The sequence below is a fragment of the Dissoconium aciculare genome, assembly GCF_010015565.1.
Source record: "Dissoconium aciculare CBS 342.82 unplaced genomic scaffold K489scaffold_1, whole genome shotgun sequence".
Classification (NCBI taxonomy): Eukaryota; Fungi; Ascomycota; class Dothideomycetes; order Mycosphaerellales; family Dissoconiaceae; genus Dissoconium; species Dissoconium aciculare.
Window position 1 is genome coordinate 2908645 of NW_022984951.1, and position 12893 is coordinate 2921537.

The following is a 12893-nucleotide window of genomic DNA, read 5'->3' on the forward strand; positions in this document are numbered from 1 at the left end:
TGGCCACGCCATTGCAGAATCCTGCAAGCTAGATTTCTTGCATGAGCCTAAAAGGTCACTGTCATTGGCCAATAACCTAATCATCGAGTCGGAATCTGGAAGGTGGGCGCCTTTTTGGTTAGAGAGAGCCCTTCTGCAGACCCATTGTCCAAGGTTCTTAATCGGCCCCTCCGCCGCCGCCCTGCTCTCACCACAACCGCCGGGCCTTGTGAGGCATCGTTCTGACGCTGGTCAGTCAGTTCGTCGCGAACTGTCCTCGAGCGGCTTCGTCGAGGGTTGCGTGTTCGCTGTGTGTTTCGTGGTGAGCCTCACCGTTGCATCGCTTCTTCTCGATCGCTCTCCTCTGGCCCGTTCGACACTGCCCGATTGAGAGACTGCACGCCGTCGATCAATCACCCTGTGGCTGACTTCCAAATTTCCTGCAGGCGTTCCTGTTCTGCAGAGTTTGTCTAGATTCCACCATCATCCTGCATCGCCGTCGACAGACCGTGTGCAATTTTTGAATATTTCCGTCCTCACGGAACATCACTCGCCTGAGTCACAGACTCGCACCTCGAGAGATCATCATCTCACGTAACAGGCATCGTATTGCCCACCCGGTCTCCCGACCACAATCGCCATCATTCCATCCGACTGTGCCTGCACCCATGTATGATATGAACGAGAAGCCATGGAATCGGAAGACGGCGTGCTATTCGTAAAGGTATGGGCCCACTACGCTGATTTGCTGACCGTGGTGTTCTGCTGCTACTCGCATTTGACTAACAACACTTCCGCTCTTCAGAATCTAGCAAACTTCGTTCGAACCCATGAGCGGGCGTTGGCAAACGCCCTCCAATCTCAATATCGCTTGCGAAACAAAGATGGCAAAGAGCAGGTGGTCTCTGGCGGCCCTGCCAGTCCCATCTCTCAATCGGCACCTACCTCAACGTCCTTGACCGAACTGCTCTCACGGCCTTACTTCTCATTGGCATCGCGCACCATCAAACCGGCCAAACTCACCTTGACACCTCACCACCTCTACTACCTCCTCGACCGCTTCGAAGACCTCGGCGTCGATGTCGGACCTATGAAAGTCCGCCTTGAGAACTTGCACGGCGACGCTGGACCTATGAACTATGTGTCCTTCCTGGGCAATGCACCAAAGTCAAAAGGTCGGCAAGCCGATTCCGACTCCCTTCGCTCCGTGTCTAGCATCCGGAGTGTCATGTCGAGCGTCTCATCGGTGTGGTCAAACCTGACCATGTCGAACAGCGCTGCAAAAGCTGCGAAGCAAATGTCACAAAACCGGGAGGATCTCACATATCTATACTCTTGCTTCACAAAGATTCCTGCGTTGCGGCTGGCACCTGATCATCGCGCGCGACTCGTCGCGGGCTTCGAGGAGTTTCCCTTTGACACTGCGGTCCCCCTGTTCGCCTTCAAAAACCTGAGCGCCCTGGAAATCTGTGACCTCGACTTTCGACAGTTTCACGGATGGGATCGATTGGCGGAGCAACTTCGCACTCTTACTGTCAAGCGTGCAGGCGTGGAGGATCCTTTCGATCTGCTGTACAGCATTGTCTTAGACGATGCGGAGCGCCGTCGCAAACGGTCCTCTAAGACACAGGTCCCTACCACTCCATCCACACCTGGCGTGCCGTGGCCGACCGTGAGCCCAAAGAGTAAGCAAGTCGAGCTTGCGCGGTCGCTTTCGTCGCCCATCGCCATCTACATGGACCAACGACGCGGATCGACGGGCAGCCCAAACGCCACCACGAGAACCATCTCTTCCGAGGGCAAGAGGCCTGTGCCGCTGAACAGACAACCGAGTAATTCTCCGCCGCGAGCGACTATATCCCGAAATGGATCTGCATCGCATCCGCACCGACCACACACCGGTCGCAGCCAGCATTCCAAAAATCGGCGATCCTCTGGCAGCTCCGAATCCAGCACGCATGAAACCACTCCCAGGCACAGCGCTTCGGATCTCATGTCCTTTGGTATACTACCGCCCTCGAAATGGCGATTCTTACGACATTTGAGCTTGGCAGAGAATAGCTTGACGCACTTATTCGCGAGCAGCTTGGCGCCGGTTGCAAACACTCTGCACTCACTGGACCTGTCTGGTAATTTGTTCAGCGAGATCCCAGATGCTCTGGCGAGTTTGACACACTTACGAGCGTTGAACCTCAGCAATTGCATGATCGATAGCCTGCAGTCGCTTTCGAGAAACCCGCTGCCGGCCATAACAACGCTGAACCTGCGTTCAAACCGACTGCATTCACTTGCCGGCATCGAACGTCTCTACTCGCTCGAAAGATTGGATCTGCGGGACAACAAGTTGCACGACCCGACCGAGCTTGCACGGTTGACTGGTATTCCTGACATCATCGACCTTTACGTTATCAAAAATCCCTTCACTAGGACACACGGCAACTACCGAGTCACCATCTTTAACCTTTTCCGAAGCACGCCTGGCCATGTTGACGATGTGACGATCGACACCCTGGGACCATTGTACAACGAGAAGAAACATCTCGTGGACAGGGTTTTCGAGCCCGCGTATCAGAAGCCTGTTATCCAGCCACCCCTCGAGGATGATGATGGACCTCTACCCTCATCGCCCATTGTTGCTCCTATGATACATGATCACGATCGGACACCGCCATCCAGTGAGCAATTCAGCCATAGACGTTCGACATCGGATATAGGACCGCGATCGACAGCTCGTCGTCGAAAAGTCCCAAGGAGAAGGATTGTTGAGCTCTCACAGGCAGACTTTCCACGGCCCGCACAGCAAGAGGTTACACCTGCTCCTGCAGACCCGCCTGTTCCCGAACTCACTCAAGTTCACCCTATGCCACGAACGCCAAAGGGTGACAGTGAGCCTCCTGAAATGCTCGAAACACCTGGAACCACCCCGCGCGACACGGAAACACCCGTTCAACCCATCCGCCCTCCACTCGCCGTCCGGCCACCCAAACTGGACACGGCATTCGCATCACCTCCACATTCGCCCAAGATTCGTGATCTGTCCGACAACGACAACTCCCCGATTCAAGCTCTAGAAGATGATCTCGAGAACCTCCCGGCAATGTTCCGCCAGAAGATCGACTCGCTTCAAGACGACCATGGATCGAACTGGCTCTCTGCTTTGCACGAGGGAAAGCTAGCCGGCTCTGGTAACAAAACTGTTGGCGGTGTGATCACGACTGCAGATCGTGATTACAGTCCTGCATCAACCATCCGGACGGAGCAAGCTTCCCGAAGCGTCAGCGTTGGTACGAGGACCCTCGGCTGAGGATGCCTCCTGATCGAAACCAAGTCGAGCGTCGTGGCATCCTCCAAGCGACATCTTTGAAACCTTTTGAACATTGCACTGAATTGATACCCACTGACTCACCATCACCACCACCACCACCATCGCCACCATATCCATCGTATACAACTCTCACCTCTCGACTCGTTGGCGTTTGCGCGGTCCGCGTTGCCTCTCCGCTCTTCTCGCCCTTTTCGCATCGCGCTCTTGTTATAAAATTTTTTGTCGCGCGTCCAGTTTCGAAAAACTCCCCCGCTTTCTCTCTTTTGACTAATCGACAAATGAAAAAGACGACATGATTGAAAGAAATCTCTTGGGGATAGCGAGGCGTTCTGACACTTTTTTCTTTTGCTTTTCTCTTCTGCTTCTTGACGACCTTATTGGCTGGGGGTAATTTGAGTTCCCTCGAGAGAAAGAAACAAAGAACCAGAAAGAAATTTCTCGTGCGAATTTCTGCTTGGATCACTTTCGGACTCGTCCGAGGATTCCACACTTGTTCCTTGTGGATGGAGTTATTTCCCCCCCATTGTTGAGCTCCTCTGCGCTCGACGACGACGACGATGACGACAACGCCGATGATGTCAGGATTTTCCGAGACCGATATCTCATGTTCGGAAACAGTCGAGTACATGGGGTTTTCACGACGGCGAGGAACGGACGAAAAAAGAAGCTTTTGATTTTTTGCCTTTCATGATGATACACCTGATTGTTGTTTTATTCTCTATATTGGGGCTCGGGGCAATTTTTGTGCCTCTGTGTTGAATTTTCCGCCTTTGTTTTCCTCATGATTGCAAGCGAGGCGTTTTTTGTTTCGCGCTTTGTTTTCTCTTGCCTCCTCTCTCCAATGGGAGGTTTTGGAGTGGTTCATGGAGGACCTTTTGTTGTTCTCGAACCGCGGGATGGGAAATTTTTATTATAATTTATCATCATGCATCATTATTCTTTCGCTTCTCGTCATCACCGTCAGCTGTGCTGCCTCAATATCTCCCGACTTTCTTGCCCATCATTGTAGTAGTGGTGACAAGAAGGCCTAAACGTATCAGGTCCGCTCACTCAGTACCAGACGACTGCCGACGTCTACAAACCTGCCTGGTATCTATGTGCTGTCCAACAGCCCGATGCATATAGCATACAACACTGATCTTCCCCCGCGAGATGTACAGGATGTATTACCGGCCGATCGGCCCGGTCGTGTGTATGCGTCATGTATACTTGTACAGCAACAGCACCGTATCACGAGCATACAGTGCAGTACCGTTGCGCAGTACGCAGGGTCTAGATCTGCAGGACTTCTCCAATACATGTACTGCACTGCACTTTACCGTGCTGTACTGTTGAGGGTCGGATCGGATGGGTGGAAGTGGACTTCCGATGGGGACGTTTCTCCCCTCGAGAGAGGCGCGAGAGGAACCACTACCCACTACCCATAATCTGCTCTTTTCTTTTTCAAGCGAGGATTCTTTGGGAGCGAGAGCGTCATTTGGGCTTGGAGATGGTTGTTGATGTGTTTTTGGATTGGGAGTATGACGCCCTTGGTGCCTCTGAGACAATGCTTACGCAGCTGGAGTTGCTCTCTCAATACCTGGGTAGACATTGATGCAATCCTGTTCAATCTCTGATCTTGCATTCGGGCTTTGCTTCGACGTTTGACATTATTAGTTCTGTGATCGAGAGCTGCTGTGAGCATGGGGGAGCTTCAGGACCAGCGGTATCCAATCATCGTTGCGCGATCCGAGTATCTTCACGGAGCGTTCGTTGTACGCGGTCACATTTCTGCCCTGTCCGAGTGAACACCGATTGCCAGGATTGCAGAGATACCAAGGTAATGGCGCAGCGGCCGTACGGAATGACCTGCAGATGAGGGATCGCGTTAGGTCGCGAAGCATTATTATATGCATGCATGAACGAGAGAGGTCCGGCAGAATTGCTACGCAGCAGGGCGGCTCTTCGCTGTTGCTCGATCTCTATCATGTACAGCTGCCCGAAAGGCAAAAACAGCCTGGTCAATCCCGGGGCCGCGTGAATACATGTTCCTCCATCCGGACAGCCAATCCCAAGGGGCTTGCTGCTTGACGCAATCGGTATAAAGACATGCCGTCCCAGAGGATAGGTACAGGCAAGGAGCAGCAGCAGCAGTAGTGGCGGCAGTAGTGAGAAGCAGGAGACGGAAGTGTAAAAAAAAGTGGCCCTCATTCACAGAATCCCACCTAGTAGTCGCAGTGCTCCCCATGCAGCAGAGGGAGAGAGAGAGGGAGAGCGGGAAACAGAAAGTGTGCAGTGTGGGAAGTAGAGGTCCGTGCCCCATCCTCGCCGCGAAAGCGAAACATGCTTCTTGCCCTCTCTTTCATCACACGTCGTCGCCCTTGTCGCTGCTGCCACCACCACCTCCACCACTATTTCCGCCCATCACCGCCGCCGTCATCAACGACTCACGTCAAGACAATAAACATCTTCCACGCTTCTGCGCCATCAACCGCTTCACCAGCTCCTTGAATCAAATTCGCCGAGTCGCGCCGAATTTTCACCCTTGATTGTCAAACCCCATCAGGTTATCTCTGTGAAACGATTTTTCACTCCCAACCGTGCTCGACCGTCTCCGCCTGCAAAAAATCACATTTCTCACCAGTTTCCAACCCTCGACAGCAACGCCATCGTCGCCGCACAACATCTCTCAAGTGCGCGACATTCGTGAAAAACCGACCGGGTCGTCACACGATCTCGCTCAAGAAAAGAGCTTGGCAGCATCGGGATCTCCGAGAAGTGTGCTTGGCACAACAACGCGGTCACATCCATTTGCGTTGTTGGAGTCTCTCGCGGGAGTCGATTTCACCGGATAAGGTACACTGCGCTTAGATTGAGAGGAGAGAGATCGCGCCTTCGCAGGAGCCTTTGCGCTCGTCTGGTTCGCTTTTAGGTAAGCCGCAATCCTCCATTTCTCCTGCGATCCAATGGTCAGGTTTGTGCGGTGCCCAGACGGACAAACGGGACTTGATTGCGCACGCAATGTGCGTGTCGATGAGTTTTCCGATCTTCTTCGCGCGCACACAGGATCGACTCGGTGCGAAAGACACACATTTCAGTCGGTCGGCGTCTGAGGACTGTCCTCCATCGGCATTGTAATCTTTTGCGCCATTTTTAAATCTTGAAGCTGACAGACCTGATGGTGCAGTCGTTCGCTCGTTTCCCTAGGCAGCTTGGCTCGCTTTTATCTAACGCAACGCCACCTTTACCTACCACCCGTCATTCCCTCCGCTCGTCATGGCGGATCAAAATGACGTGGACTTGGACTCCATCATCGACCGCCTGCTCGAAGTGCGCGGAAGCAGACCTGGCAAGCAAGTTCAGCTGCTCGAGGCTGAGATCCGATTCCTTTGCACCAAGGCTCGCGAGATTTTCATCTCTCAGCCCATCTTGTTGGAACTTGAGGCTCCCATAAAGGTATGTGGTAATTAAATGCAACTAAAACTGCACTCCCGACTGACGTAGATTGAAGATCTGCGGTGATATTCATGGACAATATTACGATTTGCTCCGACTTTTCGAGTACGGTGGATTTCCTCCGGAAGCCAACTACCTCTTCTTGGGAGACTATGTCGATCGCGGCAAGCAATCACTCGAGACCATTTGCTTGTTGCTCGCCTACAAGATCAAGTACCCAGAGAATTTCTTCATCTTGCGCGGCAATCACGAATGCGCTTCGATTAACCGTATCTATGGTTTCTATGATGAGTGCAAGAGGCGCTACAACATCAAGCTATGGAAGACATTCACGGATTGCTTCAACTGCTTGCCCATCGCCGCCATCATCGACGAGAAGATCTTCACCATGCACGGAGGTTTGAGCCCGGATCTCAACTCGATGGAGCAGATTCGTCGCGTGATGCGCCCTACGGATGTGAGTGAAATCGGATGCCCGCCCATTCATTGACCCTAGAATCTCATGCTAATGATGTACAGATTCCCGACTGTGGCCTGCTTTGCGATCTGCTATGGTCTGATCCGGACAAGGACATCACTGGCTGGAGCGAAAACGACCGTGGTGTATCCTTCACATTCGGCCCCGACGTTGTGTCGCGATTCCTGCAAAAACACGACATGGATCTAATCTGCCGTGCGCATCAAGTCGTGGAAGATGGTTACGAATTCTTTTCGAAACGTCAGCTCGTGACCCTCTTTTCTGCACCAAACTACTGCGGTGAATTCGACAACGCTGGTGCCATGATGAGCGTAGACGAGAGTCTGCTGTGCTCCTTCCAGATTCTCAAGCCCGCCGAGAAGAAACAGAAGTAAGTCATCTATGTTCGGGACACAACCTTCTGTCTTGATGTTGGAGCTTGAAACCTCCGAGCAAACAAACTAGAGTGCAAGCTGACGAGTGCCACAGCAGGTTCGGCCGCCGATAAGCGACTCTCTCTCGTACGATCCACCGTTTCTCTTGACACCCGATTCATTCGGGCATCGTCCGGCAGGCCAAGACGATGCCATGGTTGTGTGTCACACATGGCACCTTTCGGCGATAAGAACACGGGCACTACACATCGATTTTCTCAGCATTAATATTTTGAGGAGAAAGAGATGCAGTGGTCAGAGACATGATGGAGATGAAGAGACATATACCTCCACAGAGGCTTGATTCGCGCCGCGATTCTGGGAGAGACCCCGGTATCGATGTCGATTCAAGTCGCTCACAACAATGTATGTTGACCGGGCGGGAATGTTGCTGCTACGCCTGACATTCAACGGGAATGGTGGTACCCTTTGCGCTGGATGGAAGGGTCAAGGACATGACTGAACTGCCCTTCTCTCTATGCGTTATGGATCTCAGACTTACTTCAATGACGAAACTTTCTTCTTTTTTGTGCTTTTCTTGATAGAGCTTATTGCCATCTCCCTGGCATACATTCTGTCTTTGTCACTCATCACTTTCCTGTCCTACCCGTTTCCATCGCATGTCATCGAGACTCTGATCTATGAGACTGTCTCCGCACCGATCTTAAATTGACCTTGCTCATACGCCGAAACATCGTAACTGCCCTCCAAGATCCTCAATCGGCTGGATCTAGAGGGTAGGAGAACACTTGATCCTCGTCAATTTCAGGGAAGGCCTTAATCTCGCATCCTAGCATATTCCTCGATAGGCAAATGACCTCCTGCTTCGCCATCTCCGCCGTGATATCGATGTCCGACTGAGTGAATGACTCGTAGATCATCGATTCGATCACGGGGCCTTTCCGGCTGGAGAGATTCCGCACGATGATCAAGGTGTAGTGCGGGTCGCCCGTCCAACTCCGCGTCCAGCTGATGCTGTAGGCGTGGCTTTCTCGTAGGTAGGTTGGCCGGACTGACCATCGGTCGTCCATCGATCTTGGTTTGCAGCCTTTTTTCAAGATCTCGAAGTCGGAGGCGCTGATGGGGAGATCCCATTGTATCGTCTCGGGACGTCTCATGTCCTTGGATTGGATCATCGCTGATTGTGGACTGGAGTAAGCTCGTTGTCGATCGTAAATTTTGCTGTTACGTGCTTGATAAGTTCCTGATCGGATATTTGAAATCCACATAGATTACATACGCCTGTGTCTAGTTTTGGAAATTTCGTGGATAAGGTGAAGTCAGGTTTCGGGGCTTGTGAGCTACGTCCAATATATACCTTTGAAGGTACGTAAATTGGAACGGGAGTGTGTAAAGGCGCAGGCGATGAGTGAGCGAGCGATTCGCGCTCGTGAAATAAGCTCAGCCCTACCGCATGGGAGGCGCTTACTGACATGTGCATACCTAGGTAATTTATAGGCACCAACAGGGCCTCTTTTCGATCTTGCGACGTCACTCGTTCGTTTCGATGTTACAACTTGATGAGCTACAGCTTGATGATATTTCCAAGAGTTTATGCCACCTCCTGGCAGATCCTGCATCTACTGGTTTCATCACGATGCCCCCAAATGCTTCATGTATCGCTCCGGACCGGACATCGCACCTGTCGTGGCGCATTAGGGCGCAAGCGCTAGACTGGAACATAAACAAACCATGTTTAATCAAGTTTGGTATACTTACTTTATTATATCACGCACTAATATTGGAAGCGCCATACTTGAGAGACACGCTCCCGTACAGCTCATACGTGAATTCTGCACATCTATGCTGTCCACAAGACTCACGCAGAACATGCCCGCGGTTGATGGAACACCAGCGTCTGGCGATGTGTCGGAAGCGCCCAATTGCGAACTACCAATACGTTTCCAATGCGTGATGAAGTTGGCACAGGTGACCATTCAGGACGGATACAGATTTCCCATGCGCTTTGTCAAACAAAGCGAATGATTCTGGGTCTAACGCTCCCGATTCGAACATGATTTCCTTGTGCCTGATGATGCATGTCAAATATAACATCATACCGACTGCAGCCACCAGCGCCGGAGGATGAAACTTCAGCAAGCTGGATACTGTAACAAGGCTTCATGCGGCGCATAAATTGAAAACATAGAAATAGGCCCAATCTCTCATCAGCCAAGACTGGATGCCATTCTGACACGCCATATTCACTCTTTCGCGCACCATTTCCGCTCACAGATGCGCATATCAGCATTTGCCATAACGCTCTTGAGCGCGGTCTCTACTCTATCAGGCCAAGTCCATGCCATCGAGTATCTGTACCGCGGCGATAGTCGTGGACCCACCGTTCTCAAAGGAGAAAATCCAGCTGGCTTCAAGGCGTGGGGCTACGACAGACCAGATGGAACGTTAGAGGGGCATATCACCAAGAAGCTTCAATATCCACTGCGTGACCCGTTCATCTCTACCAGTCGCGACCACAAGATCGCAGTGGAGTTTTCTCAACGGCCACACAATCCTAATCCTGTAGGATGGGTTTATTACCTTGACCCGAACAAGATTGAAGAAGAGAAGCACGATGCGGCTGCTTACTGGACTCAAAAGGGAAAGAAGAACCCATACCAGAGAGAGCAGGAGATTGCAATCCATCATTATATCCCTTGGTCTGCAGTGGTCAAAGTAGAACGCGTAGAGGACTTCAAAGCGAGGGCGTGGAAAGTCCCAGGGCTTGGATCAGAGGCTGGTCCATCAAAAATAGACACCAAGAAGCCAGACTCTCACGCACCTGAAACTAGGCCCCAGAGCCCAGCTCCTGGAGACAAGCCAGCGTCTGTAAGCGTCAATCCTGCTCCCGTGACGAACAATGGGAGCAAGTTGCCTATCCCGGTGCCCAAGACCGGTGAGACGCCCGATAATGATTCGGTAGTCAAACCTGCTCCGGGAACCAAGCCCGGTCCAGCGACCAACGCAAGTAGCAAGATTCCTGTACTGGTGCCTAAGCCGGCAAGGAAGCCTGGAAAGAAGGGTGATAAGCGACACGCTCGCGATTTCTCGCACGACGATGAGACCGGAGCCAATATCAACGCTGATGAAGAGATTCTCTGAAGAATCCTTATCAGAGCAATGTGGTCGCGCGAGGGTGTTGGGTGTTCGAATGGGATGGTGGGAAACTTGTGGGTGCGCTCAGGCGAGATATTGTTCCACTATCTCCATGCGCTCTGCCATCCCATAACACACTGGAGTGTTGAAATGCCATCCGTTCGAAAACGACTTCTGTCTGTCGAGCCCACTACCTGTATCTTTTCGCTCAACTGCTTGCTAATGATAATCATGTTGATATCGAGTTATTGAACGTCTATGGGACGAGAAGCTTGCAGGTCTTTCTATACGACCTGGATGAGCACTAGCGGTGATATGAGATGGGGGGCTCGTTCGGCTGTCGGACCGATCCGCCGGGCATCTACGTCAGGCCGTTTCCATCGCGCAGCAGTGAGCTCGGCTCGGAAGAAGCTCCCACTGATCGCTTGCGGTGACTGTTCTGCTAATGGTCGATGTGTTGGTGATTCCGTGAATTGCTCATTTTCAATTTACCACCTTTGTTTCATACCTACACACAGCAATCATGTCGTTTTTCAAGAATTTGTTCAAGCAAGTAAGTCAATGATGAGAAATCAAAGCACAACCATTGCAAGACGCATCCAGCCGTTCCCGATGCCACCATTGCAGCATGCTCGCATTCAGCGCCCATAAATCTACAACACTCCACCCAGCGCAAACAACATATCCTGAGACCGAATGAAACTTCTCACTGACAATCTTTCTTCGATTGTGTTTCTAGAGAGGCATCAAGGATGTCGTCACCCTCTTCCACGATCCCTCAAGCGCGGCGTCTGTTCGCGTGCACACCTTCCTGAAGCAGGCGAGCGCCAACCAGGTTGCGACTGCGACACTCGACCAGGCCAGCGAGCATGACACGAAGAGCAAGCAGGGACGGACGGACTACGAGCTTGGTATGTTTGGTGCGATCGAGCGTGAGGACGGGGAGAGACACGGGAGAAAGCGCAAACCAAGAATGTGGAAAGACATGGGTCAAAGCGAAGACCCTCCCGAGCAACTCGACAAGAGAAGGAATATTTTGAGCGATGCCTGAACGATGCCGTGGAGACCTACTGACACAAGAATTGTCCGATACAGAAATCCAAGAATCGGCACCGACCGGCGACCAGCTCAACAGCATCCTCGAATACCTGGGCCCCGATGCTGCTGAAACCGTAGTCGAAGGCGCGAGTGGTGCCGGCGATGCCCTGAAGATCTTCAAGCAGGACGAGGTCGCGCTACGACGACCGATCGTGGTGGATTGGAACAATGGTCGAGCTGGTATGTACAATGCAGGATAAGACGGGAACAGAGAGGGTCAGGAAAACGTGATCATGATGGCGGTGCTGATATTCCTTTGATACGCAGTTGTTGGAGAGGATCAAAGCAAGATTCTTGCCTTGCTCAAGGCCATTCCCAAGGAGTAATGCGCATCGACCTGTGCAGTACAGTGAGGATTGTTCACTGGTGTAAGATATGTTTGTGAGGCGGCAGCCCGCACAATTGTGGGAAATGACAATCTGTGAATATGAGAACATATCTCAACTCCTAACAACTGTTCAGTGTCTGAAAGATGAACGAAATCCCGTGCACGTGAAGCCGCGGATATCTCTGATCTTCCAGTGTTGTGAAGGCATTGACCATGGCATTAGGTTTGCGAGTGCAAATGACCATTCTCTAGATCATGAATGCCAAAACTTGTCGCTCATGATACGATTGCTAAGCTCCAAAGTGGCAGCTCAAGTGAATTCTGACAAGCAATCTGCCCGCGGTTGCATTGACCGGACGCAACAAGAACGCAAGCCCATGTCGCTCGCGCTGCTGATTGAGGCAGGAGCCAACACTTTCGTGCCTGTTGACCTTCTTGGCCCGCAAGCAAGCACCGCAAAAGCACGACACACACAAAGTTGTGACTTCCACGTTGAAGCAAAAAAGTATGCTTGTGTCACATTGGCGACCTCTTTCTTCGTTGAGTTGATTGCAAGTGTTTTCTCCTTTCACTGATTACCCTGGCCCCCACCAACATCCTTCACTCCGATCGCGACACGAAACTGCTTATCTTTTGCAATATCCTGTTCACGTTTGTTGGTTGTACTCCTATTCGTTTCCAACTACGTTCACTGGCTCTCGACGAAGGGCCTTTGGATCATTCATTCGCTCATTCATCCCT

The 12893-nt window shown here is 51.8% G+C and overlaps 8 protein-coding genes across 8 annotated transcripts; 7 read left to right on the top strand and 1 right to left on the bottom strand.

The window, feature by feature from the left end:
- Positions 1–670: 670 nt before the first annotated feature.
- K489DRAFT_310863 (uncharacterized protein) lies at positions 671–3283 on the top strand (the record flags this gene model as incomplete). Its single annotated transcript, XM_033600736.1, has 2 exons — positions 671–703; positions 785–3283. 2 exons carry the CDS (start codon positions 671–673, stop codon positions 3281–3283), a joined length of 2532 nt encoding a protein of 843 aa, XP_033464984.1.
- Positions 3284–6122: 2839 nt separating this feature from the next.
- Positions 6123–7375, top strand: K489DRAFT_376109 (protein phosphatase 1 zeta). The gene is made up of 2 exons (XM_033603838.1): positions 6123–6739; positions 6795–7375. The coding sequence occupies exons 1-2, from the start codon at positions 6560–6562 to the stop codon at positions 7227–7229; spliced, it is 615 nt and encodes a 204-aa protein (XP_033464985.1). The 5' UTR covers positions 6123–6559; the 3' UTR covers positions 7230–7375.
- On the top strand, positions 6983–7684 carry K489DRAFT_32298 (serine/threonine-protein phosphatase PP1). Its single transcript, XM_033601662.1, has one exon. It carries the CDS (start codon positions 7211–7213, stop codon positions 7589–7591), a length of 381 nt encoding a protein of 126 aa, XP_033464986.1. The 5' UTR covers positions 6983–7210; the 3' UTR covers positions 7592–7684.
- A 1-nt stretch (position 7685) lies between these two features.
- K489DRAFT_376110 (uncharacterized protein) lies at positions 7686–8400 on the top strand. The gene has a single exon (XM_033603839.1). It carries the CDS (start codon positions 8109–8111, stop codon positions 8301–8303), a length of 195 nt encoding a protein of 64 aa, XP_033464987.1. The 5' UTR covers positions 7686–8108; the 3' UTR covers positions 8304–8400.
- K489DRAFT_376111 (uncharacterized protein) lies at positions 8131–8977 on the bottom strand. Its single transcript, XM_033603840.1, has 2 exons — positions 8871–8977; positions 8131–8812 (listed from the first exon to the last, which is right to left on the bottom strand). Exon 2 carries the CDS (start codon positions 8764–8766, stop codon positions 8347–8349), a length of 420 nt encoding a protein of 139 aa, XP_033464988.1. The 5' UTR covers positions 8767–8812; positions 8871–8977; the 3' UTR covers positions 8131–8346.
- Positions 8978–9865: 888 nt separating this feature from the next.
- Positions 9866–10732, top strand: K489DRAFT_428220 (ADP-ribosylation; the record flags this gene model as incomplete). The annotated part of the gene is made up of 1 exon (XM_033608324.1): positions 9866–10732. The coding sequence occupies one exon, from the start codon at positions 9866–9868 to the stop codon at positions 10730–10732; it is 867 nt and encodes a 288-aa protein (XP_033464989.1).
- Positions 10733–11249: 517 nt separating this feature from the next.
- On the top strand, positions 11250–12150 carry K489DRAFT_386364 (uncharacterized protein; the record flags this gene model as incomplete). The annotated part of the gene is made up of 4 exons (XM_033606216.1): positions 11250–11279; positions 11466–11637; positions 11822–12004; positions 12092–12150. The coding sequence occupies 4 exons, from the start codon at positions 11250–11252 to the stop codon at positions 12148–12150; spliced, it is 444 nt and encodes a 147-aa protein (XP_033464990.1).
- Positions 12032–12858, top strand: K489DRAFT_32494 (uncharacterized protein). The gene has a single exon (XM_033601798.1). The coding sequence runs from the start codon at positions 12200–12202 to the stop codon at positions 12725–12727; it is 528 nt and encodes a 175-aa protein (XP_033464991.1). The 5' UTR covers positions 12032–12199; the 3' UTR covers positions 12728–12858.
- Positions 12859–12893: the final 35 nt, after the last annotated feature.

Bases quoted from the DNA above. Each gene is read 5' to 3' on its own strand.
- K489DRAFT_376109 (XM_033603838.1), top strand. From the start codon at position 6,560: ATGGCGGATCAAAATGACGTGGACTTGGACTCCATCATCGACCGCCTG. The intron at 6,740-6,794 runs GTATGTGGTAAT...CGTAGATTGAAG, and splicing joins AACTTGAGGCTCCCATAAAG to ATCTGCGGTGATATTCATGG.
- K489DRAFT_32298 (XM_033601662.1), top strand. From the start codon at position 7,211: ATGCCCGCCCATTCATTGACCCTAGAATCTCATGCTAATGATGTACAG.
- K489DRAFT_376110 (XM_033603839.1), top strand. From the start codon at position 8,109: ATGCGTTATGGATCTCAGACTTACTTCAATGACGAAACTTTCTTCTTT.
- K489DRAFT_376111 (XM_033603840.1), bottom strand. From the start codon at position 8,766: ATGATCCAATCCAAGGACATGAGACGTCCCGAGACGATACAATGGGAT.
- K489DRAFT_32494 (XM_033601798.1), top strand. From the start codon at position 12,200: ATGTTTGTGAGGCGGCAGCCCGCACAATTGTGGGAAATGACAATCTGT.